The sequence below is a fragment of the Delphinus delphis genome, chromosome 17 (genome assembly GCF_949987515.2).
Source record: "Delphinus delphis chromosome 17, mDelDel1.2, whole genome shotgun sequence".
In the NCBI taxonomy this organism is placed as follows: domain Eukaryota; kingdom Metazoa; phylum Chordata; class Mammalia; order Artiodactyla; family Delphinidae; genus Delphinus; species Delphinus delphis.
The window spans coordinates 11,428,070-11,455,270 of record NC_082699.1 but is presented as its reverse complement, the minus strand read 5'-3'; the positions used below and the strand labels follow the sequence as shown (position 1 = coordinate 11,455,270).

At 40.8% G+C, this 27,201-nt stretch overlaps 2 protein-coding genes across 2 annotated transcripts in view; one reads left to right on the top strand and one right to left on the bottom strand.

Moving 5' to 3' along the window:
* Window positions 1-5,161, bottom strand: part of MTFR1 (mitochondrial fission regulator 1) — a 67,187-nt gene extending 62,026 nt beyond the window's left edge. Inside the window, exon 1 of the mRNA XM_059994710.1 lies at window positions 5,095-5,161. The gene's annotated coding sequence lies outside the window, so the exon portion shown is untranslated. The remainder of the gene's footprint in view (window positions 1-5,094) is intronic.
* Window positions 5,162-18,280: 13,119 nt separating this feature from the next.
* Window positions 18,281-27,201, top strand: part of ARMC1 (armadillo repeat containing 1) — a 34,492-nt gene continuing 25,571 nt past the window's right edge. The window contains exons 1-2 of the mRNA XM_059994706.1: window positions 18,281-18,468; window positions 21,876-22,096. Coding sequence (XP_059850689.1) covers window positions 21,914-22,096 — 183 coding nt within the window. The 5' untranslated portion in view covers window positions 18,281-18,468; window positions 21,876-21,913. The remainder of the gene's footprint in view (window positions 18,469-21,875; window positions 22,097-27,201) is intronic.

The following is a 27,201-nucleotide window of genomic DNA, read 5'->3' as shown; positions in this document are numbered from 1 at the left end:
ACAATGTAACAGAAGAGTGTGACCATTTCATTCTGGGGTCCGAGGAGTCTAAAAAGATTAACAGAACATTCTTAGTTATTTGGTTGGCTAAATTATTGGAATAAGGTTTCCTGTTCTCAGAAAACTAAGAGATCAGGTAAGCCATATTAGTTCATCCCAAACGACAGTCTACATTCTAGCTGCAAACAATGATGCAAAAGAAAAATAAGGACCATGAAGTAAAAAACAAAAACTTATTCAATTTAAAGTTACTGTCCTTGACCCAGCAATCCCACTACTGGGCATATACCCTGAGAAAACCATAATTCAAAAAGAGCCATGTACCAAAATGTTCATTGCAGCTCTATTTACAATAGCCCAGAGATGGAAACAATCTAAGTGCCCATCATCGGATGAATGGATAAAGAAGATGTGGCACATATATACAATGGAATATTACTCAGCCATAAAAAGAAACGAAATTGAGCTATTTGTAATGAGGTGGATAGACCTAGAGTCTGTCATACAGAGTGAAGTAAGTCAGAAAGAGAAAGACAAATACCGTATGCTAACACATATTATGGAATTTAAGGAAAAAATGTCATGAAGAACCTAGGGGTAAGACAGGAATGAAGACACAGACCTACTAGAGAACGTACTTGAGGACATGGGGAGGGGGAAGGGTGAGCTGTGACAAAGCGAGAGAGAGGCATGGACTTATATACACTACCAAACATAAGGTAGATAGCTCCTGGGAAGCAGCCACATAGCACAGGGAGATCAGCTCGGTGCTTTGTGACCGCCTGGAGGGGTAGGATAGGGAGGGTGGGAGGGAGGGAGACGCAAGAGGGAAGAGATATGGGAACATATGTATATGTATAACTGATTCACTTTGTTATAAAGCAGAAACTAACACACCATTGTAAAGCAATTATACCCCAATAAAATGTTTAAAAAAAAAAGTTACTGTCCTTTATTTTGAGAATATGTCCTTCTTACGTTTTTAGTATTAAAATGCTTTTTCTTTTAGGATGTGGGGACAGTAGATGAATGTTACTTTTGATTTTTTTTTTTTTTAATGCTCACTTATAATAAAAAGTTGTCAGGGCTTCCCTGGTGGCGCAGTGGTTGAGAGTCCGCCTGCCGATGCAGGGGACACGGGTTCATGCCCCGGTCTGCCGCGGCTGGGCCCGTGAGCCATGGCCACTGAGCCTGCGCGTCCGGAGCCTCTGCTCCACAGCGGGAGAGGTCACAATAGTGAGACGCTCGCGTACCGCAAAAAAAAAAAAAAAAAGTTGTCAAAGCCCTACCCTTTCTGGAAATTAAACTTGAAATTCAAGTCTAGTGACCACTGCTATACTTCAAGTCAGTCTGGGCTGAGACTTTAAGTCAGAACACTTACCACACTATAAAACAATGACATAGTACTCAACCTATGGGTACAATTTACTGGCAATATTCTGAATTAATATTCTATACTATTCATACTAATTAAGTACACTGCTACATTCCCAGTACCTAGCACAGAGTCTGACATATAATAAGTTTAACTTTTTTCAGTCCACAAATGAATAAATCTCATGACCTGTACTACATCTCTCAAAAACAAAAGAAAAAGCTGTTTAGATAAGAAACCTAAGAACATAACCTAATTAAAACTTGATGAAAATTCTTTCAAGTTAATGGGCTATAGATATGAAACTAAACTTCTAAAGGACATTTTCTGTAACATTTTTAGAAGTTAACTTTCTCTCCATATGCTATAAAAGAAGTTAGAGGTAGCTTTATATTTCCTTTTGAACTAAAGATGTACCATTTTCATGTGAGGATCTCTGACATATAACCCTCCTGTGAATGAGATAGGAATTTCCTTTAAGTATTATTTTAAGTATTCCCATGCAAATGAATTAAGCATCCTGGCATCAATTTTAAAACAATCTTTCGAAAAGACTGCTCAAATATCTTAAGTGGTCCTGGACATCAGTAGAAAAAAAATATTCACACTACTTGGAAGTCAATAATATTTTTCACTAACTAAAAGTGCTTCCTTGGGCCAAGCAAACTGATGAAAATTCACTATAAACGTGATTTTGATAAGTTGTGTAATAATTACTGTCCCCTACATATTATGTGTATTAAAAAATTCCCTTATGGAAAAATTCAGTAAATTATACCTTCATAAGTAAAGGTGTTCACTTTTTTTCAAATTTTAACAATACTTTTTATTTCTTTTAATTGAAGTATAGTTAATTTACAATGTTGTGTTAGTTTCAAGAAAGATGTTTAGTTTTTAAAAGCTAGTAAGGGTAGTTACTGAAGTATCAGTTGTAAAAGAGAAACTCTAGAGGCAAACTAAATGTCCATCAATAAGGAAATAGTTAAATTCAACATACTTATTCTAAGTTTATGGCCATTAAAACAAAAAGCTATACATGAAAGGATTTCATGATAAAAATCTAAATGACTAACACATATGTGATTCTGTTTTTAAAAAATAAAACAAAGCATAGAAATAGTGGTGAAATAGATATTTTATGTACACATGTACATAAAAGAAAAGATTTGAAAAGATACCAAAGCTTAACACTGCTTGTGTCTGAGGCCTGGTGAGGGAATTCTCTACCTTTTCTTCTTTATGTTTATGCACTTCTGTATCATTACATGGTGAGATTACAGTATCACTATTTGTTGCTTATCTAAATTGTGTAAGTTGTATCAACAGTAAATAAACATAAAAGAACAGATGAACAGCTGAGTAGTTAACATTTCAAAAAGCAGCTATATAGTAATAACACTCATCACCAAGACTGCCCAAGAAAACAAAGGGGTAGAAACTGAAGTTTATCAGCACTTCAGAACCTGCTGCACCACTGTACCACGCTGTCTCTTCCCCTCTCTTTTTTTTTTAATTTGTCTGCACTACTGGGCATGTACGAACTTAGTTCCCGACCAGGGATGGAACCCCTGTACCCTGCATTGGGAGTGCAGAGTCTAAACCACTGGACCTCCAGCGAAGTCCCTCTTCCTCTCCTTCAGAGTATTTTTTTTTTCTCCACTCCTTTCCTTATATCCATACATTCACCAGTTACCAACTTCTATTTCCACCAGGTTAATTCACTAATTGCTTCACATCTCAGGTGAAGCCATTTTTGACAGGGCCAGCTCACTATCTTCTTATGAGACTGATCATGTCACTTCTTTGCTCAAATTCAAACTCCTTCAACTTGGCATTCAAGTTCCTCCATGTGTGAGTCGAACTTTACTTCTAGACTTTTGAACTACTCCCCTACAGTAGGAATCCTAAACTCCAGTTTAACAGGTCTTCTCTGCTGTCCTCCGAACAAGCCCAGCTGTCTCTTTCTAGACCTTACTCCTCTAAAACTACTTGGATGAAGATGAAGATGCTCTCTAAGAAGTAATATAAGATAGAAAAGATGAGGGATACAGATTAAAGTATCCAGTATACATTGCCAGTATATGCTAAGTGCCGAAAGAGGTAGCGATTATTCATTGATACATATTTTTTTTCCCTTTTCCCTTCCTCTTTAACTGGACATATTCTATAAAATAAATGTTTTAAATTCTATTTACTGAACTATACTTATATACTTTGCTCATAACTTTAAATTCAATTGTATTAACCTTTTATTGTTTCCAAGAAACAAAAATACCTAGCTTACTACTGTACGCATAAATACCCAGGGTTTTTTTTTTCTCCCCCCATTATGGATTTGTAGCTCAACAGAATTTCCCACAGCAGTTAATTTACTCCACAATTCTTAGGACATTCAATTGTGGTTAAAAGAGCAAGAACTTTGCAGTGACCAGGGTCAGCATCCTAAATTTCAGCCCCCTGCCCCTTACATCAGTGTGATCGCAGGCAAATTGCTTAACCTCTCTAAGCCTCTTTTCCCCTCACCTGTAAAATGGGATAATACCTACTTCACACAGCTGTTGTAAAAGTTAAATGAATAGGTGGAAACAATTTCACAGTGCTTCATACATATCAAAACCTCGGTAAATATAAATTATCAATACAAAAGATTTTAATAAATAATCAATACATAATGCTACTCAAAAGCAGTAAAGCTACAGACAAAACTAGATTATTTGAAAACCTTTGTTTTCAGTGATTTTGAAAAGCTGAGCAACAGGTAATGAAACTGCACCGTCAGAGAACTGCCCACATTCTTGCAGCGCAAACTAAATTAACGCTGTCTACGCCTTCAAGTGTGCCTCACTTTACTCAACCTCTCTAGAAAGCAAATGACTGGAAAAGTATGATTACTGATCATGAGAAATATGTAAAAGAGATTAAAAGATATGTCTGGGATACACTTCAAAATAACCCGGGGAGAGGGAGCAAGCCTGGCCATTTAATACTTGTTGAATTGGTTAAATTGAGTGATGGGTACACCGAGTTCTTTACCCTATTCTCTCGACCTCTGTAGAGTTTGCAGATTTCCATAAAAAAATGTGTTTTTAAATGTCCAAAGGTCGATTTTTGTTTTTTCCCCTTGGGGCTTAATGCAAATCCTGGTCCTGGTCAGGAAGACATTGGGAAAGTCCTGAGCGGTGGAAAGTCAACGGTAACGCCGGTCAGCGGAAGCTGGTTGAATCTCCCCGGCCGCCCGGTAGGCGTGCTCCTCCCTCCGAATCCCCGAGGCCTGGCCGGGAGGTGCGCCCGCGAAGTCCGGCCGCCGGTCCCGGGAAAGAGCAACACCCACGGGAACCGCAGCCAAGGGCCTTCCAGACGGCCAGCGGGCCAACTGCGGGCTCCGGACGACCGACCGAAGCCCGGGGACGGGGGGGCGCAGCGGCGGGGTGGGTGAGTGCCAGCCTTCGGGGCAAGTCGGCCAAATTCCCTCTGCTCCGCCTAAGCTCCCGCCCCACCCGGGTCCTCAGCCACCCTGGCTGCCCCAGATCCTCTCCGCCTCCCTCCAGCAGCGGCGCAGACACCCAACCGGTCCGCGGAGCCCGCCGGCCTCCCCGCAAGCCCGAGCCCGGCTCCTTCAGCGCCTACCCTGTCACCAGGGTTTCCCACCGCCGTCTGGCCCGGGGGCGCCTCCTCGACCCCACGCCGACCGCTTTCCAGAGTCGCTAGCCCCACTTTACCTCAGCCGCGCGGCAGCCTCGCACCCCTCGCAGCAACTCCGGCTTCCAGCTTGGCTGACCCGGGGCGTTGCTGCCAATCACCCGATCTCCGCCCCGAGCCCGGGCCAGGATGACCAATCAGCGGTTTCCTCCGGCCCTGAGGCGGGCACTGAGAGCGGGAGCGGAAAGCTAGAGGACCGCCGGAAGCGCCTGGAGCGGCCCTTCGCAGTGTGCGCACGCGCGGGGCTCGGCTGGGGGCGTGCGCTTGCTCGTGCACCTTGCTTTTCGTTTTCACTTCCCTGCCCTGGGAAGTGCCTTGTAAGCCTGAAGCTCTAGGCGTGCAGGGAGAATCACATGATGAGTGTAGCCGCAAGTGTGCATTACCTTGAAAGAAGCTGTGAATCTTAAGCCCTTGTTAAGCTAACCAGTGTGGAGCTTTTTCATCCCGCGCTGTAGGGACTTGGTGCTCACCCGGCTTATCTTCTGCTGCCTTTTACAGACTTTGTATCCCCGGTGTCTTTAGAGAGAGCGAGGGTGTGGGGTTGTACAAAGTGCCTGATGGATGACGATTTTACTTTACTGAGTCTTCAGTTCCAGCATCTGTTTAATAGCTGGGACACATGGTTTTTAATAGCTGAATATCCTAGGACACTCTGGATTGCAAATCATTCTGTCATGAAAATGATTATTACACTTATAGCTAACAATATATTAAGCATGGTAACGTGTGTAGTGCTGATAAAAGATTCACAGGTAGAATGAGAAACCTATTTCTGTATGGCCTTTCAAGAGGCTGTTGCTGATTGGCTTGATTAGCTGCATCTCTTACCCTCCCATTGTAATTGATCCCAGAGGTCAGTCTGCAGACAGCGGAGCGCCGATGTTCTTATCCTGGGACCCCCAGTCTCTCCCTGGCGAGGGCTTCCCTCCTTCAGCAAGAGCATTAATTCATTTACTCAACAAGGGCTTGTTGGGGCCCACTAAGACGGTACAAAGATTTTAAAAAGCATTGAACCACGCCCTCAGTGAGCCTACAGGCTAACAACAAACTTAATTTATATAACCAAATGTTATAATGGAGACATGGAGGGGCCTGGGAGACCTGCCTACACCTGCCCCGGGTTCTCAGCACATCCGGAAAGAGTTAATGCTTGGGCTGGGATGAAAGAGCAGCATCTTCTGAGCTAAAGGGGCGGAGAAAGCATGGCGGCATTTCTGACAAAGTTCACCTGTTTCTCCTGAGATCTTCCCAGGGTGGAGCTCTGCTAAGCTAATGAAGCTTCTGCCCGGGCCCCAGGACTTGCAACAGGTCTTTCCAAGACCCAAGGTGGGCCCCTAGCACCGAGTTCACCTTATCACATGTAGCTTTCGACTCTTTTTAAAAGGAAGATGTCTTAAAGCTCTCCTCAACAGGGATTGGTTAAGGCTTTTTTCCGTTCCAATTTCCTTTCCTTCACATTTCCCTTCATCCTAGGTACCCTGGAGTGGCCGTGGGCATTTGGGGAATCTGGATGAGGGAAAAAGAGTTGAGATGAATTTGAGCCACTTCCCTAAGTTATTGCTGACTCTCCTGGTGTTGGAATGGCTTCCAGGAATACTCCTAGCCGTGCTTTATTCCATCTCACAAATGGATGTGTCCCGTGGCACCTAGCACTAGAAGTATTTAGCTGGTGGAAGAGAAAGAGAGTTTGAAATGAGCTCAGCCAGAAGCTAACCTAGGGGGAAATCTTCCAGTCATCACACTTTTAAAATTATAAGTAGGGGTCTTCCCTGGTGGCGCATTGGTTGAGAGTCCACCTGCTGATGCAGGGGACATGGGTTCGTGCCCCGGTCCGGGAAGATCCCACATGCCGCGGAGCGGCTGGGCCCGTGAGCCATGGCCGCTGAGCCTGCGCGTCCGGAGCCTGCGCGTCCGGAGCCTGTGTTCCGCAACGGGAGAGGCCACAACAGTGAGAGGCCCGCGTACCGCAACAAAAAAAAAAAAAAAAAAAAAAATTATAAGTAGGATGCTTTACTTTTTGTTTTTAATAAACTTTATTTTGGAATAACTTTAGATTTACAGAAAAGTTTGCAAAGAGTACAAAAAGTTCCTGTGTACTCCTCACCCAGTTTCCCCTAATGCTAACGTCTTACATTATCATAATACATTTATAAAACTAAGGAGCCAACACCGGTACAAATTCCAGACTTAACTCAGTTTTTACTAATCCTTTTTCTGTTCCAGAATTCAATCCAAGGTGCCACACTGCATTTAGTCATCATGTCTTTTTAGACTACTGCTCTGGTCTGTGAGAGTTTCTCAGTCTTTCCTTGTTTATCATAACCTTGATGTGACCACGACAGTCTTGAGGAGTCTGGTCAGGTATTTTGTATAGTGTTCCTCAATTTGAATTTGTCAGATGTTTTTTCTCATGATTAGACTGGAATTATAAATTTTGGGAAAAATACCATATGGGTGGAATGCCCTTCTCAGCACATCATATCAGGGGTACATGATGACTTAATTACTGCTGATGTTAACCCCAATCACCTGGACCATGGTAGTGTTTGCTAGCTTCTCCACTGTAAAGTGGCATTTTTCCCCTCTTTCCCTATTCTCTGGAAGCAAGTCACTAAATCCAGCCCACTCTGAAGGAGAGTAAGAGATTAAGCTTCACCCTCTGGAGTAGAATATCTATACAAATTATTTGGAATTCTTCTGTAAAGAAGATTCACTCTCTCCCCACCCCCCATTTATTTATTTGTATTCAATAATTTGTTTATAAATATGCATGTATATTTATTTTATACTTCATTTTATATTCTATATATGATTTTTATTTTTTTGCTCAAATTGTTCTAGCTTGACCATTGGAAGCTCTCTTAGGTTGGCTCATGTGCCGTTTTTGCTTTTTTAAATTTTATTTTTTCTTATTTATTTATTGCTGTGCTGTGCGTTATGTGGGATCTTAGTTCCCCAACCAGGAATCGAACTGCTCCTGCATTGGGAGTACGGAGTCTTAACCACTGGACCGCCAGGGAAGTCCTTCCTTTTTTGCTTTTTTTTTTTTTTTTTTTTTGTGGTACGCGGGCCTCCCACTGCCGTGGCCTCCCCCGTCGCGGAGCACAGGCTCCGGACGCGCAGGCCCAGCGGCCACGGCTCACGGGCCCAGCAGCTCCGCGGCATGTGGGATCCTCCCGGACCGGGGCATGAACCCGCGTCCCCCTGCCTCGGCAGGCAGACTCCCAACCACGCCACCAGGGAAGCCCCTTTTTTGCTTTTTGATCATCATCTTTTTTCTTGAACTACAAGAGACTCCAGGCTGATCTTGTACTTTTCTTGCCCCAGCATTAGAGTCAGCCATTTCTGCATTTCTTCAAGGAGTCCTGGAATGGTATTTAGAAATCAAAATCTAGATATTGGGTGTACTAGTTGCTCCTGGGATATCATTGAATCTAACCTCTCCTGGTGCACATATATTGCTGCCTTGTTTTTTAATTCTTTGTTTATATCCCTGTGATAGGCAGCCTCTAATATGGCCCCCAAAGATCTCTGCCTGGTATTCATGCTCTTGTGTAATTTCCTCTCCTCTAGGGTGGATTGGACCTAATGACTCCCTTCTAATGAATAGACTACAGTAAGAAAGATGGGACGTCACTTCCAAGATTAGGTTACAAAAAGATTGTAGCTTCCATCTTGCTTGCTCTCTCCCGGTCTCTCCTTCATTCACTCTGAGAAGCCATCCACCGTGATGTGAACTGTCCTATGGAGAGGTCCACATGGCAAAAAACTGAGGGAGGCCTCTGACCATCTGTACATCAGCCTATAAGAAACTGAATCCTGCTAACAGCCGTATGAGTGAACTTGGAAAAAGATTCTCTCCCACTTGAGCCTGGAAATGATTGCAGCCCCACTGACACCTTGATTGCAGCTTTGAGAGAGACCCTGAGCCAGAAACATCCAGCTAAGCCACACATGGATTCTTCATGCACAGAAACTATGAGATAATAAATGATTATTACTGTGTTAAGTTGCTATGTTTTGGAGTAATTTGTTAGGAAGCAATAGATAACTAATACAATTTCTGACTCCATAAGATCAGTGGTTCTTAAATTTCACTTTGGAATTTGTTTAAAAATACTTATACCCATAGAGAGCCATGATTAATTAAAAATGTATAAAATATGATTCCATATTGATTTAAAAAGCAAATATGAATATATTGTAATATGCATAGAAAACTCTTTGGAAGGATATATATAACAAAATGTCAATAGTGTTCCTCTCTGGGTGGTAGAATTATGGTTTTACTTTTCTGTATTCTTTTCTGTATTTCAATAACTTTTGCATATTTAATATGTGTTAAGTTGTATAATAAAATTAAATAAATTACAAAATAAAAAATAAATACATACACCCAGGCTCCTTCCCAGAAACTTAGGTGGTTGCTCTGTATAGCTAATTCTTAAAATGTAGAAGGTTACAGGGCAATCCATTTGGGGATTTTAGAAGACAATAGACTTTTCTTTTTAGTGTTTCTGATCCTGGAATTCTTTACCCAAATTAATGGCTTAGCTTTCTTGGCAGAATCCAGAATAACTGAAATTTCATCTGCTAGTTGAAGTATTTATTATATAGGGAAGAAAAAAACAGCAGAGTTCTCTCTTATTCAACATACAGGCTTGAAAAAGTCCCTTGACCTTTATATGCCTCCAGATTCCTAACAGGAAATTAAACGATTATAATGCTGTTATTTAGGCAAAGAGATTTATCATTATTAAGTGTATATTAGGCAATAGAAAGGTGACCAAGGCCAGCTGTGGGCCAGTTTCCTCGCAGAGATTTAACAAGAGGTTAGATTCCCACTTGTTCATTTTGGTTGATAGTGAGGCAGAATTCTATTGTAGAAAGACTGTGGGCTTCTAAGTCCGACAGACCTATATTCAAATACGCCTCTGCACTTACCAACTGTAAGTCTCTGCAGGTCTCAATTTCCTGACCTCAATCTCCTGACAGTGGGGAAAATAGTCACCCTCAAAGGGTAGCCCTGAAGACTGATTGTGTAACATTTATAAAATACTAAGGGCAATGCATGCCTTATCACAAGGGCCCAATTAATAATAACCACGAAGGACAAACAGTCAGTTCATATGATTGTGACCCTGATATTAGTAAAGTAAGGGACAGACAAATGTCCAAATATGTCCATCAGTCTGTTTCTCATATTAGGTTTAAGGACAGCCGTATTTGGTGAGACAGGTTGAATAAGCTGCAAGCCTTACACAATACTTTCCTTGGAAATCGAGACCCTTTCTCTAGCTCTGATTTTTGACAGCTCTGATTGCCTGTCTATAAAAAATACATCACACTGAAATGGGCCTCAAGAGGTCCTGAGTTAGAATCTAGGAAAACCTAGCTGGTAAAAGACCACTGGGTAGGACAGTGAAGTACCCATGTGAGGGACACTTTAAGACAAAGGGAGGCTGGATGTGTCTAGGAGAGATGAAGCTGCAGGACTACTGGTCAGAGCTAACTGGTGGGCCAACATGATCTCACATTAGGGGACAGTCAGAAGATGCTGGTTAATGCCTAATAGTTCAGGGCTATTGGCTTCAAGGCAGGTATTGTTAAGAGAGAATAATGTTTAAATCTGCTTCAGTCATGTAAATCTCAGTATAAATGAATGTGTTTTACCACGGTGTCCAATGAAGAATTTGTTAAGCTATTGTGATTTAATCATGTACTATTGGATAAATTTGGTAGTTCTAAGCCTTGAAACTATTTTTCTCAGATCAGTGTACAAAGCGATCTGATGTACAGTAAATCCTTAAAGATGTATATCCAAATAGGTCAAAAGGTCACTGTGTTCCAGAGATTGTGATATTTCCTTCTGTAAACCAGATTTTGGGATAGACACTGACCCACAGAGCTCTTATTTATGTTTTTAAATGGTTTTGTTTTTAAAACTGTGATTCTGGGGACTTCTCTGGTGGCGCAGTGGTTAAGAGTCCGCCTGCAAGGACTTCCCTGGTGGGGCAATGGTTAAGAATCCACCTGCCAATGCAGGGGACACGGGTTCGAGCCCTGGTCCGGGAAGATCCCACATGCTGCAGAGCAACTAAGCCCGTGTGCCACAACTACAGAGCCTGCGCTCTAGAGCCCACAAGCCACAACTACTGAAGCCCATATGCCACAACTACTGAAGCCCGTGTACCTAGAGCCTGTGCTCCACAACAAGAGAAGCCACTGCAATGAGAAGCCCATGCACCGCAACAAAGAGTAGCCCCTGCCCACTGCAACTAGAGAAAGCCCACGCACAGAAACGAAGACCCAACGCAGCCAAAAATAAATAAATAAATTTATTTAAAAAAAATTGTAATTCTGGAAAATGTTAAACGTACACAAAAGTAAAAAGCACAGTACAATGAATCCTCATATATCCATCACACAGCTTCAACAACCAGCCACCTATTCCTACTGGTTTCACCTATGCTCTTTCTTGGCTTCTTTGACTCTTTTTGTTGTTTCTTGTTTAGAGGTGATGCCAGGGAATAAACCACAAGGCCTCATACAAGCAAACTCTTTGATTCTCTTGAAGCTAATCTCAGGCATGTCATTTCAAACATAAATATTTCTGTGTGTATCCCTAAAAGATAAGGAGTCTTTTTATTTTATTTTTGTTTGTTTTTTATTTTTTTTTTTTGGCCACGCCATGTGGCTTGCGGAATCTTAGCTCCCTGACCAGGGGTTGAACCTGGGCCCCTGGCAGTGAAAGAGCCAGGAAGGAGTCTTTTGAAAAACATATCTATACTATTATCAGGCTTGAAACATTAATAATTATTTCTTAATGTCATCAATTCAGTGTGTACATTTACCTGGTTGTCTCATTTATTTTTTATTTTTTTTATAGTTGGTTTCTTTGAATTGGAATGTTAAACAAAGCCACGCATTACATTTTGTGGATAGTCTCTGAAATCTGTTTTAATCTACATAGAACGCGCCCCCCACACCCCACTATTTCTTGTTTTGTTTTAGTGAAGAAACTGAGAATTTTGTCCCATAGAAATTTCCCACATTCACGACTCTGCTGATTGCATTCCTATGGCGACATTTAACAATTCCTTTGTCTCCTTTTATTTTCTGTAAACTGCTGATTAGATATAAAGGCTTGATCTGATTTAGGCTCAATTTTTTGGCAAGAATACTTCATATGTGGTGGTGTATTCTTACATCAGAAGCTACATAATGTTCACGTGCTTCTTTGTGTAACATTAACAGCTATTGATGATCACTGCCTAGATCCCTGATCTGATTATGGTTTGCAAAACAGTAACACAAAGGGATGTGTTATCATCCCTTTTCATTTGTTAGCTAATTGGTTACCTTGAGGCATGTTTGTAAAGGAAAGCAGGTTGATGCTTATTTCTTAATAGCTACCAGTTTTCAGAATAATCTCATGTCAACAATTTTGTTACACTGAAGTGTAGTACATTTAAGAAAGGCAAATTTAATGCTTGGTTTGATTCTCTCTTTATTTAGCAGTTTTCAGAAAAATGAGTTGGTTCCTTCAAATTCTCTAAAGGTAACCAGTGACATTTCTTTTTTTTCCCCCCAGTATTCAAGCACTCTTGAATTTTATCATTATAAATTAGCTTTTATCAGATCTTCTCTAGATAGCAGATTTTTTACAGAGAGACATGGGACTAAATGTACATTTATGGAACATCTTCTAGATACTGGTCTGGGTGCTCTCACTTACACTATTTTAACTAATTTCCACAGCAATCTTGGAAGGCAGGTGCCATGATCTCTGTTTTTTAGAAGAGAGTGAGGTCCTCAGCAGCAAAGTGACTACTAGTCATACAGCCAGCAAGTAGTCAAACTCAGATTTGTCTGAACCATACGGCACCATGTAGCTTTTTTGAATTAGGTCCTACAGACACTGAGGCACTAAGTAGGGCTCACTGGTTGCCCCACCAGCCTCCCGCCTCCTATGTATCTTCCTCAGACTGTTTGGTGACCCCCATTTTGTCACTCTCATACTTACAAAAGTACAATAGCTCCTTGGAACTGCTAAATACTCTTTTGCCTTTTAACCTAACACATAGATACACTTTATTACATATATGATTTTACTTAATGCAAATTTATGCATTATATATAAAACTACATTTACAACCCCCTAGTAAAGTTACCTTATTATTTTTTAATTTTTTGGCCGTGTCGCGTGGCTTGTGGGAACCTATTTTCCTAGGACCAGGGATCTAACTCGGGCCCCCTGCAGTGAAAGCGCAGAGTCCTAACCACTGAACCTCCAGGGAATTCCCAAAGTTACTTTATTTATTTTTGGCTTTTCTTGGTGTGGTGGGCTCCTAGTCCCCCAGATCCTACGCTGTTTATTCATGTAATATATGATGAAAACCTAGATTATATCTCTCTCTATATTTTCCACGCTCACACAATAACATGTAAAGATATATAAACATGTGTAGGATATTTGTTATTGTTTTCAAAAATCAGATCATACGACATATAATTTTAAGCATCTTACTTTTATCACTAAACATTGTGTCTCTTCCTAGAGCTCTAATTTCCTTTTCTTAATGACTTTCTAATATAGTTTTCATAATGGTCCACGTTTTTTAGCTATACCATCATTTACTAAAACATTCCACTATTGATATGCATTCATTTGATGTTGGATGTTGTTGGCGTTGTTTCAGGGGTTTTTTTTGTTGTTGTTCCAACATGAACAATGCTGCAATAAACATCTTTGTCCTTACTGTCTTTATATACCGGTGCTTTTTGTTTCTGTGGTTTAGATTCTTGAGAAATGAATTGCTGTATCAAATATGAATTATTTTTAATAATAGATTTTTCTAGATTGCGTTCTAAAACGCTGTAATAATTTACATTTTCACAGCATTACCTGAGAGTCCTCTTCCTACCCAGTATCCCCACCAGCAAATTTGTGTCATTTTGATTTTTGTTAGTCTGATCAGCGTCAAGTGATTATTCCCATTGTTATATTAATTTGCATTCCCTTATTACAAGTGAATTTAAATGTCTTTTCTTGTTTATTGGCCATATGGATTTTCTCTTGATTAAACACCAATTTATATTCTTAACCCAATTTCCATAGGGTTATTTACGCCCTTCTTGACAACTTGTAATCAATTTTTTTTTTTTTTTGGCCTAGTGTCTTGTGGGATCTTAGTTCCCCGACCAGGGATTGAACCTGGGCCATGGCAGTGAAAGCACCAAGTCCTAACCACTGGACAGCTAGGGAACTTCCAATTTGTAATCAATTTTTGAATGTTACTATCTGCCCACCGAGTTGCAAATTTACCCCCAAATCTATTATCATTGACATTGCTTATGTATCTTTTTTCCATACCAAAAAAATGTTTTTTTAAAACAAGTCAAATATGACCATTTCTTCTTTTTTATAAAAATTTCTTGGTTCCCACTTTCGTTTAAGGTCTCCCCTACTTCTTTGCTGTAGTCTCCAAAATTTTCCTAAAGGATTTTTTTTTTTTTTTTTTTTGCGGTACGCGGGTCTCTCACTGCTGTGGCCTCTCCCGTTGCGGAGCACAGGCTCCAGACGCGCAGGCTCAGCGGCCATGGCTCAAGGGCCCAGCCGTTCCGTGGCATGTGGGATCCTCCCAGACCGGGGCACGAACCCGCGTCCCCTGCCTCGGCAGGCGGACTCTCAACCACTGCACCACCAGGGAAGCCCCCCTAAAGGATTTTTAATATTTTATTTTTTACGCTTGAGTGTTTAATCCATTTGGAATTTAATATTTTGGTAAATGAGGTAATAATGGATACAATTTTATATTCAGTGCTTCTATTTATAATTATTTCTCATCCTTTAAAATTTTCTATTTTGACATATTTTAAAGTCTACATCAGTATATGTATAACATCTGTGAATAAATAAATACATATACATATATCAGAGCTATGTGCTCAGAAAAATTTTTTTAAGCTGAAAGGGATGCTTGATCAAAAAGTTTTGGAAACCACTGCACTAGACCATGAGCTCTTTAGGGCAGTGATTATATTCTTCCTCATCTTTGAACCCATTGCTAAGACTGTCTCTAGCACATTGTATGTGTTCCAAAAATGTTTGCTAAATAATTGAATTAATAAAACTGCCATTAGGTGATTCATGTGTCTTACGCAACACAGCCATTGAGAAACTTGACATTCCAGCTGTGTCCTGCCTGAGGTTAAACACAAGCAATGACTCACAATGGCAGGTAGTATAACTTCACTGGTGTTGAGTTCATACATTTTTAATATGGGGATATAAATTCTTAAAACCTTAAAAGACTTTCCTATGGCTTACAATCCATAGTGCTTATGAAACTGGTAATTATTTTTTGTGAATACATTCCCTGCTTTTTTTTTTTTTTACATCTTTATTGGAGTATAATTGCTTTACAATGGTGTGTTAGTTTCTGCTTTATAACAAAGTGAATCAGTTTTACATATACATATGTTCCCATATCTCTTCCCTCTTGCGTCTCCCTCCCTCCCACCTTCCCTAACATTCCCTGCTTTTTTTTTTTTTTTTTTTTTTGCGGTACGCGGGCCTCTCACTGCTGTGGCCTCTCCCGTTGCGGAGCACAGGCTCCGGATGTTCAGGCTCAGCGGCCATGGCTCACGGGCCCAGCCACTCCGCAGCACGCAGGATCTTCCCAGACTGGGGCACGAACCCGCGTCCCCTGCATCGGCAGGTGGACTCTCAACCACTGCGCCACCAGGGAAGCCCTCCCTGCTTTTTAATGTCAGTCACCTACTCTCTGTAATGGCAGTTTGCTAGGAAGAATTGGTCTTTTTGATACTGTAAAGTCAGAAGTGTGACTATATTTATTTATTTATTTCCAGCTACAAATGTTTATTTTTTTACTTTTTTATTATTTTATATTTTTATTATTATTTTTTTACAGTAGGTCCTTGTTGGTTATCTATTTTTTAAAATTAAAAAAAATAAATTTATTTACTTTATTTTGGCTGCGTTGGGTCTTTGTTGTGGTGCACGGGCTTCTCATTGCAGTAGCTTCTCTTGCTGTGGAGCACGGGCTCTAAGTGTGTGGGCTTCAGTAGTTGTGGCACGTGCGCTCAATAGTTGTGGCTCATGGGCTCTAGAGTGCTGGCTCTGTAGTTGTGGTGCATGGGCTTAGTTGCTCCGCAGCATGTGGGATCTTCCCAGACCAGGGCTCGAACCCATGTCACCTGCATTGGCAGGTGGATTCTTAACCACTGCACCACCAGGGAAGTCCCTGGTTATCTATTTGAAGTATAGCAATGTGATACGTCAATCCCAAACTCCCAATCTACCCCTTCCCCCCACCCTTCCACCCTGGTAACCATAAGTTCATTCTCTAAGTCTGTGAGTCTTGTTTCTGTTTTGTAAAAAAGTTCATTTGTCTTTTGTTTTTTTTTAGATTCTGTATATAAGCAATATCATGATACTTGTCTTTCTCTGACTTACTTCACTTAGTTTGGTAATCTCCAGGTCCACCCATGTTGCTGCAAATGGTATTATTTCATTCTTTTTTTATGGCTGAGTAATAGTCCATTGTATATATGTGGAAGTGTGACTATATTTAACTTTAGATTGTGAACTTCTAAAAGTCAAAAACTCTATTGAACATATATTCTGACTGGTGCCAAAAACCTATATCAATAATTAGTTGGGAAAACCCCAAACGACTTTTCCTTTTCTAATATACAAATTAACCTCAGCAAAAATAGCAAGTTTATTTCCCTGGGTTATTGTTTTTGATAACAATACTGAACAAAGTTTAATTTACTCAGTCAAATGGGCTATGTTTAACCTGACTCTGCCCTTTGTACTTCTTATATTTTTTACAGTTTTCTACATTTACGATTCCTTTTTTCCTATTTCTTTCTTTCTTTCTTTCTTTTTTTTTTTTTTTTTCAGTTTCAGCAGTTAATTGGTCTGGCTGATTTTTACAAATGAGGCTGGTGCTTCTGTCACTGGACATCATGCACCATCTCTCTTCTCCTTTTTATTTCAGATTCAGTATTCACTTACTACCACTCTCTCTTGTGACTTTGGAAAGTAGAAACCAGCCAGATGTGTTTTTGCTATAGGTCAAACGGTGTGAAAGAGATCTTTTCTACTCAACTTTGCCCCTTTTTGCTTGAGCTTATTAGGAGGAAGAGAAGGATAACGAAGAACAAGTGAAGGCAAAGGAATTTGGGCTGAAGTAACCGTTTGGTTTTTAAATTCACTTACAGACGAATCAAAGTATTGGAGAAACATTAGGAGAGACTACTGTACAGCCGGGGATATTTATACTCACTCACACTCTTTCTCCATTAGAGGCTTCTCAAATTCCTTCGGATTTTAATATGGGAGGTACGTGGCAGAATCAAACTGTGAAAGAGAATTCAGAATTTTTTCAGTGAGGTTATTGAGTGCAACGGAAGCATTATAATCAGACTGGCCTGTGGGATTTAAATTATACTTACATTTAGAGATATATTAAAGAATATAAAACCTATACCTGAACAGAACAAAACCTTCAGTGACTGCCATGAATAGAACAAGAATTTAAACCCTTACTTTGATAAACTAAATAGAAGACAATGTTTTAAAAATACTTCTTCACGAATTTGAGAAAATTCCCTGATTATAATGCTCTTTTTCCTTACAAAAAAAAAAAAAGTTCCAAAAAGAAGTTTCTATTTAAAAGAAACAAAAAACTGTACTTTGCTACCTTCGCGTTTCTACGAAGACAGTGCTACTATCCTCAGTAAAAAGAAAAAAATTGAAAAGATTCTGAATTATGACTCACAGAAGCCAGTGAAATATTACAAAGCTGCCCTATTGGAACTGAAAGAGTTGCTGAAGAAGTTACGTCCAATTTGAATTTCTGAAGGCCGGAGGGGACAGGTTCCTCTACCGCAGGAACGCTGGGAATTGTAGTCGGGAAAGCGCGGCGGTTTCTCAGGGGGAACCACGTTTCATTGCTTAGCGCTTAATGGACGGAGAGTCGTTTGGTCCAATTCACTCTTCCCGGGTTCTCCCTAGACCCTCCTGTTCAACGCTTCGGGCATGTCCCTTGTTCACCAATGAACGCTTTAGTTTAAGAAGGCCTTCGCGGATTGGATGTTTTACAGTCTGTGGAATGGTATTAGCCAATGGGAGGGCAGAACCGGCCGAGGTGGCTGAGTCATGGGGGAGAGTCCGTAAAGCCTTTCCCTGCCAGCGTCCTAGCTTTTATGGCTCCTAAAGTCAGCAGGGTCGTTTGTCATCGCCGAGGCCGCGTCTGCGAAAGGAGGGACTCGCTCCGCGCCTGCTGGGTTCCTCTACGTTATCCGTCGGTGTGGCCCTGATGCTGCGGCAGTCTCCGGATTCCTAGAACGCTGGAGCGGTAAGTAGGGTCCAGTGACGGCAGACAAAGCGGTGGAGCCGGGAAGGCCGCAGAAAGCGGCCCCTGCACGCAGGCGGCCAGTCGGCCTGGGCGGGGCGCGCTGCCTGCCTTGAGGCAGTGCGTCCCTCCAGGCGCTTTAAAGCTCTGCTCCCACGTGTCCTGGGAAAATGTTAGCTTTGTTCACTTCCTTCCCGTCTCCTGCACGTCCGATTTTCACAAACCCTAACATTATTAATGGGTGTCATCTCACTTCTTCATCCCTCCAGGTTGTTGTTTAGTAACTTTCTATTAGCTTTATGCTCCTGCGTGTCTACTAAGAGCAGAAGGACATGGTTGGGTTCGGCTTCATTCAAGCGAGACCAGCGTTCACATCTCTGTATTTTAAAAACAGTTCTCGGGGGCGTTTGTGCCTACAGCACCTCCTTTCGTGGTAGTGTACTTATGTGTGTACCCCAACACATGGCCAAATAGAGGTTCCCACAGGATCAAGTATCGTTCTTGTTTGCTAATTGCTGGTACTGTTAGCACCATCTGAAGTTCTTACTTGATCCTGACAACCACTCAGGATTATTATGAGAGGAAGCTGAGACTCAAAGGAGGTAACCCAACTTCTCAAAGAGTTAGTTGCTAGTAAAGGGCAAGCCAGATTTGATGTCACTGCTTACGTTATTTTCTAAAAAACTCGCTTAACTGAACATGGATTTAAGTTGTGGTTGTGTAGCTCTGTGTATTTATATTAAACTCTGTATATGAGAGCTAAATAATTCTTTGAGTTGAATGGTACATCTTGGCTGAAAGAAAATCAGGCAGCTGCCTAATTACAGGTGCCTCCCATCTATCACTTAACTCCTAGCTTTTTAAAGCGTCATTCTGGCAGCATAGATCTCACCTGGGAGCTTGTTGGAAATGCAGACTCTCAGACCTCACCCCACCTACTGAATTAGAATTGGCTTTTTAAAATAAGATCCCTTAGGTGATCAGAGTGCCTGTTAAAGTTTGGGGTGCGTTCATTGTCATAAGGATTTGTTTGCCCGAATTGAACTAAACAAAAGAGAAAGTAAAAGGTATACCTTGTGTTATTCCCTACATTTTCCTGGGCAGATCCTAATTTGAGCCGTCTCCTTCTGAATGGGCTGATAAGGTTAGAAGTTTTAACTCTTGGCTTTTGTTCATCTCAAAGGAGCAGGAAAGGCTATAACTTTCAGAATCGTTCCCACTGAGTGGTTCTCTAAGTACTCCTTAGATGAGAATGGAGCGCTCCAGTTTCAAGGCCAGTGTTGTAAGCAAAAGGCCATTACTCTGGGTATTTGGTTCTTAAATGTGACTTGGTTCTTGGACCTTTGGGCCAGTGATTGGTTCTGCAGTTTTCATTTTTGACAGGATTTGTGCTGGTGACATAAAGTTCATGATGCGTAAGCTGGCTTGTAAACAGCAATATTCAGGATGTTGATAATAGAAGCACCTAAGAGGCAAACCCTTCCGTCTTATTTCTGTGTACAGTATTCAGTCTATTGCTTTTTTGTTAAATCCTTTTTAAAATTGCTGAAGTAACTATATTTTCATTTTGAGAAAATTACCTGCCAAATACAGTCCTGTTGAAGCCTTGTTTTCTCTGAGTCCTTTATTTTATGCTTGCTTGAAAACTTCAAAAATTTAACTTTTAAAGTATTTTATCTGGGATACGATTTTTTTCCCTCATGTGTTACGAGTTAAAGATCTTAGCAGTGGTTTTAAATTGCTTAGAAGTTATTCCAATACCCTTTATTGAATAATCTTACTATTTTTCATTGATTTTTGACTCCATGTAACTTGCAACCATTATTTTTTGAGCACTTAGAATGTGTCACCTAAGCCTTTTACGTGTATTGTTATTTCATCTGGACAGTATACCATTTGATAGCTGCTATGACTAATCCCATTTTACAGATGTAGAAACTGAGACAAAGAGTTTAGGTGATCTGCCTAAAATCACATTTACCAAGTGGTGGAGCCAGGGTCTGATTCACGTAGAGCCTGCTTTCTTAGATGGACAGTATAAACAGCTTTCCTGGGAGAAGTGTCTCTCAACTACCTCCCACCCCGTACTACTGCTCTACTCTTTATATCTTTGTATATTTCAATATATGGGAAGACCATTTCAGCTTTATTACCTTTTTCCTCCCAAATAACGTTAGTAGGCTGTCTGGAGTTACAGAATAATTTCCCAGCCCACGTCCCCCAGTTGGCATGGTTTTTGAAATTAGCATTAAACTAACTCTTTACTTTGTGTAAAGTATTTACACCTTTATATTCTTTTTTTTTTGGCCCTGCTGCATGGCATGGGGATCTCAGTTCCCCCACTAGGAATCGAACCTGTGCCTCCTGCAGTGGAAGCACGGAGTCTAAACCACTGGACCGCTAGGGAATTCCTCCCCCAACACCTTTATATTCTTCCTAATAAGAAATATATTGTGTAACTTGGTTAATGGAAGTTACTATTTTTAACTTTCTGCATCTGTGAAAATTATTCCTTGTTATTTTGTATTTCCGTTTGTATGTTTATTATGTTACATTTTCTAAAATATCTTGTTTACTTTTGTGGGAAAAAGGTATGCTGAGTTTAAAAGGAAGGTATGGGAAGTGGAACGACTGCTGACCAGTTTAGGAGATAATAAATAAGCTTTCAGCCCAGTTCTATACTAACTGGCTTTTGTCACCTGGGGCAAATTATTTAACTTCTCTGTGACTGTTTCCTTATCTGCCAAATGAATTACCTCACCTCAAAATCTGTTTCATTCTTCTGAGTTTGGCCCACTCAGGGACGGACAGGTGTGGTTAGATTCGGTTCAGATCCACCCTGATCTCGCAGACTCCACTGGCCTGAGGCACAGGGCAAGATCCCCTTCTTGGCTTCTTTGTTCATGACCTTCTTTGACTCCCTCCTTCTTCTTAAGGGATGTTATCTTTTGTAAACCCAGTAAACTGGGTTTTGTTCACAGATGATTTAGAAAAAAAGCTGTCAGCCAGCCACTTTTCTCAGAGACACTTGTCTTAGGCTCCAGAAGTGTTCTAGAGGAAAAAAACACTGGCAGTGTTACAGTTTGAGAAGTGTAGCAAAGGTTGTAAGTTTGAACTGTAAAGACCTTGTTTATTGTGACTTTGGTGTTAAAATATGTATTGCTAAAAAGTTTATTGGAATAATGAGGATGACATGTGTTCTTTAAACATTGTACACACATAAATAACTTGATTTTTTTTGTTGTTGTTAGTTAGCTTTCTATGTTCTCAGACTGGAATTGCCAAATGCTTAAGTTTTTGTGATTTAGATTCATCTGTTTCTTTCTGAAAGTGCTGTGATTCTGATTATTTAACAAATGCCATAATACACCTCACCAATCTAGAACTAATTTTGCCAACCATTTCTACAGAATTTAAGAAGATTTTGTTCACGTGTATGGCATAGAAGATGAATTCGTCCTCCTCCACCATGAATGAAGAACCTGATGCTCTCTCGGTAGTTAACCAGCTCCGGGATCTAGCAGCAGATCCATTAAACCGTAGAGCCATTGTCCAGGATCAGGGATGTCTGCCCGGCCTTATTTTATTTATGGACCATCCCAACCCCCCTGTCGTCCACTCGGCTCTGCTTGTAAGTTGCCTTTAGTAATTTCAGTCTCAGTGTTACAATTTTGCAATTAAGGAGAATTTGAAAAAGTATTAGATGACATGGTAAAAAGTTAAAAGTGTAGAGCAAATAATAGTAAGTTTGTATGTATTTCTGTATGTGCAAACATGTACGTGTAGTCCTCTTACACAAATGGTAGCATACTATATTGTTTTTATTCTTTGACACAAATGGTAGCATACTACATGCATGGAATGTTCTGCAACTTCCTTTTTTCACTTAAGAAGAAATCTTAAGGATTATATTATATCAGTACAGAAAGACACTCAAAGAGGCACTTACGGTTTTGTTTTTCTTTTGTAACAGTTTTGTTAAGATGTAATCACATACCGTGCAATTTACCTAAAGTGCACAATTCGATGGGTTTTAGTGTATTCACAGAGTTGTGCAGCCATCACCACCATCAATTCTAGAACATTTTCATCACCTCAGAAAGAAACTCTGCTCTTATTGTTTCTCAGCCCCACTCTCTTCCCCTAAGCAGCCGTGACTTCCTGTTTCTTTGTATTTGCGTATATCTCTGGCAAAAGTGCCTGTATACATTTATATAAATGGAAGCATATAATATATGGTCTTTGTGACTTGTTTCTTTCACTGAGCTAATGTTTTCAAGGTTCATCCACATTGTAGCATGTATCAGTACTTCATTCCTTTTTATGGTTCCTTCATTCCATTATATAGGTGTGCCAGATTGTTTATCTGTTCATTAGTAGATGGATGTGGCACTTGTTTTAATACAAGATGGGAAGGAAAGATAAAGGAGAAGAAAAGAGAAAATATACAGGATCATAGCTAATAATGCACAAGGAACTACCATATTATGAGGAATGTGGGGGCTAGAAAAACATGATAAAGAACAATACAAAGCAATCAGGCAAATACAGAATGTGAAAATTTCTGGAAGACAAATAATCCAGTTCAGTGAACAATAAATTGCATTAAAAAGGCAGTTGGGGTGTGTGAAAGGCATAGCAGTAACTGTTACAGATTTAGAGAGACTTAAGGGACATATCAGCCAGGTATAATATGTGGACCTGATTGGATTCCACTTTGAACAAATCAACCATAAACATATTTTTTAGATAACTTGAAATGAATGTGGACAAGACAGTAGATAATATTAAAGAACCACTTATTGCTTTTGCAGGGTATTATAATAGTATTATCATTAACTTAATTTTTTAAAAAACATTAACTTCTTAGGGATATACTGAAGTATTTACAAATGAAATTCTATGTTCTGTGAGATTTGCTATAAAATGCTCCAGTGTGGTTAGCGGCGGGGGAGATGGATGAAACAGGATTGCCTAGTGGATGATAATTGTTGAAGCTGAATGATGGATACATGGGGGTCACCACACATTTTCTCTACTTTTGTGTCTTCTGAAATTTTCACAGCAAAAAGTTTAAAAGAAAATTACTGTCATAGAAAATTTTAAACTCATTGTCTTTTACTTAAGGACCCATGATCAATTCCCATTTAGTGTAATTTCACAAGTTCATACAGAAAAATAATATAGGCTGTTTCTTTTCAGAAATCAAAGTACATAATACAGATTTCCTATTTTACCTTCATAGAATGACGTTTATTTAGGCAAAACAGTGGTATGAGTGAACAGTAGTAACAAATGGGGAAATTTGCGTGGCCCCTAGTTTGGGTCCTATTTCAATGAGAATTGGAATAAGGGTGAGAGGAGAGAGTGTGTTGGTCTCTTGACAGAGACTTGAGGTTGAAGGGGGTTGTTTATTTTAAATAGACTAGTCTTGAACTTATTTAAATTCAGAAGGCAAGGGGCTGCTGAAGTGGGAAAGGTTTGAGGAGAAGGCTCTCACAGTTGGTACAGAAAATGGGAAAGGTTGCTAACTGAGGACGATGGTGAGATTGTTCACAAGCGTTGAGATTGTTCACTGCTTAGTTTGCTAACGCTGAATTGATATGAGGCTTACAGCTTATGAAACTCCTTTTTCACCCTGCTTCAGGCCTGCCATAGGCCCTGAGAGCCAGATAGTTGGATTTGTTTGAGGTTGATTCTTGGCCAGGCAAGTTGGTAATTAAGGAAGTTTAGGATTTTGGCAAGAGAGTAGTTGAAACAGTAGACTGTAGGTGCTGGGCTAAATAGGAAGAGAAGTCAAGTCATGGAGGGACCTAGTAAGGAGAGTAGAGGGAGCCAGGGGCTCAGAGTTCCCGGAGAGGTTGAAGAATATGTTGGTGTTCTCATAATTTCATTTTATCTTCACTGTTGACTTATTAGCTATACCTTTTTGTTTTTAATTTTTTTAGTGGTTGTTCTAGGTTTACATTATACATCTTTAACTTGTTACAGTCTGCTTCATGTATAATGTGAGAATCATACAACCGTATATTTCCATTTCCTTCTCCCATCCTTTGTGCTATTTTTTGTCACACATTTTACTTCTGTGTGTGTATAAAAAATCTACAGTATTTTTTTCTCTTACTCTAAGCTATTTTAAAGAGATTAAAGATTTAAAAATCAAGTGTATTTTATATTTACCATCATATTTACCATTTCTGGTGTTCTTCATTTCTTTTTCTTTTTTTTTTTTTTTTGCGGTACGCGGGCCTCTCACTGTTGTGGCCTCTCCTGTTGCGGAGCACAGGCTCTGGACGCGCAGGCTCAGCGGCCATGGCTCACGGGCCCAGCCGCTCCGCGGCATGTGGGATCCTCCCGGACCGGGGCACGAATCTGAGTCCCCTGCATCGGCAGGCAGACTCTCTGCGCCACCAGGGAAGCCCTTCTTCATTTCTTAATACAGATTTGTATTTCTACTGGTGTTTTTATTTTCCGCCTGAAGAAGTTTAACGTTTTTTGTAATGCAGTTTTGTTTTGTTTTTTTGCGGTACGCGGGCCTCTCACTGTTGCGGCCTCTCCCGTTGCGGAGCACAGGCTCCGGACGCACAGGCTCAGGGGCCATGGCTCACGGGCCCAGCCGCTCCGCGGCATGTGGGATCTTCCCAGACCAGGGCACGAACCCATGTCCCCTGCACCGGCAGGCGGACTCTCAACCACTGCGCCACCAGGGAAGCCCTGTAATGCAGTTTTGCTCTTGGCGTTTTCCCCCTGGGGCTTTACAAGATGTTTCATTTTTTTTTGGCCACACCGAGTGGCATGTGGGATCTTGGTTCCTCGACCAGGGATCGAACCTGTGCCCTGTGCGTTGGAAGCGCAGAGTCTTAACCACTGGACCGCCAGGGAAGTCCCGTGGATGTTGTTTTATCTTCTGGCTCAAATTATTTCTAATGAGCAGACTGCTGTGATTCTTACCTTTGTTCCTCTCCATATAATATATAAGCCTTTTTCTGGCTTCTTTTGTGACTTTATCAGTGGTTTTCAGCAAATGATTATGATGTGCTTAATATGGATGGTTTTCTTCGCGTTTTGGTTTTGTTCTTGTTTTGCTTGGGATTTGTTGGTCTTGGATCTTTCAAGTTTTTTCTGTCTCTTCCCTGTCACTCCTCTCGTGGGATTCCAGTTGTATGTGTTTTAGATACCTCATGTGGTCCCACAGGTCACTGTTCCTTTTTTTTTCTTTTAAGTCTTTTTCTTTTCTCTCGCAGTCCTTCGCTTTGGATCGTTTCTATTGCTGCATTTTAAAGCTCACTGATGTTTTTTTCTATAGTGCCTAATCTGCTGTTAATCCTATCCACTGTGGTTTTCATTTTAGACATTATGTTTTGTCCTCTGGAAGTTACATTTGGGTCTTTTTAATATCTTCCATTTTTTTTTCTCACCATACTTAGGTGTTTCTACCCATCCTTGAGCATATGGAACATAATTATAATAGCTGTTTTAATGCTTTTATTTCTCATTTTGCCTCTGTCATATTTTGGTCTGTTTCTATTGATTTTTTTTTCCCCCCTTGATTATAGTCATATTTTTCTGCTTTTCATGTCTGGTAGTTTTTAATCAGATGCCAGACATCGCAGATTTTATCGTATGGGCTTTGGAGTTTTTGGTGTCCCTATAAATATTCTTCAGCTTTGTTCTTGGTTGCCCTTAAGTTACTTGGGATCAGTTTGATCCTTTCAAGACTCCTAATGGGATGCTCTTCTGAGGATTCACCCTGATTCCTCCTGCATTGTGAGGTCTTTTCACTTCTGGCTGGTGGTGTCACAAACTATTCTCGGCCCAGTGTGAGGTCCAGGAGTGGCTTTCCCTACTTTCTGGTGGTTTTAGTCCCAGGCCCTTTGGTCTTTTACTCCAGGCATGTGCAAGTCAGCATTCAACCATAGATTCTTGGGGACCCCTCCGTAGATCTCTGGAGCTGTCTTGCTGTGCTGATCCCTCCTCTCTGTTACTCTCCTCTGCAAATTCTAGCTGCCTGGGGTATTTTCTGACACCAGCCAATGTCCTCTGTGGACACCAGCTGGGTGACCAACAATGCAATTTTGACAGTAACCACTCAGAGTTAGGTATCAAATTCCCCAGGTGTAAGAGTCAGTTCCCCAAGACTGCCTTCACTTCAAAGGCCAGTTGCAAGTATCAGGTCATCCATGTTTCTAACAGAGCAGCTATAAATTGGGTGTTCCAGTGACCTCCTCCTCAGTTCAGTAATTTACTAGAATGGCTCCAGAACTCAGGAAGCCACTTTACTTGCATTTACCAGATTTTTATAAAGGATACAAATGAACAGGCACATAGGGCAGGATCTGGAAGGGTCCTGCGTGCAGGAACTTCTGTCTCTGTGGAGTTGGGGCACACCACCCTGGCAGGTGGATGTATTTACCAAGCCAGAAACTCTGAATCTCCTTGTTCAAGAGTTTTTATAGAGCTCAATTTCCAGCCTTTCCCTACCTCCCAGGTCAGTGGGTGGGGCTGAAAGTTCCCACCCTCTAGTCACTTGGTCTTTCTAGTGAGAGCTGCATCCTGAGGCCATCTAGGGGACACAGCCTAACTCACTTCTTTAACATGAACTCACCCAAGTGTGATCTAAAGGGCCTCCTTATGAATAACAAACTCCTATCAAAAAATTCCAAGGGTTTTAGGAACTCTATGCCAGGGACTAGACGAAGACCAGACATGTATTTTTTATTATACTACTCCACCCTA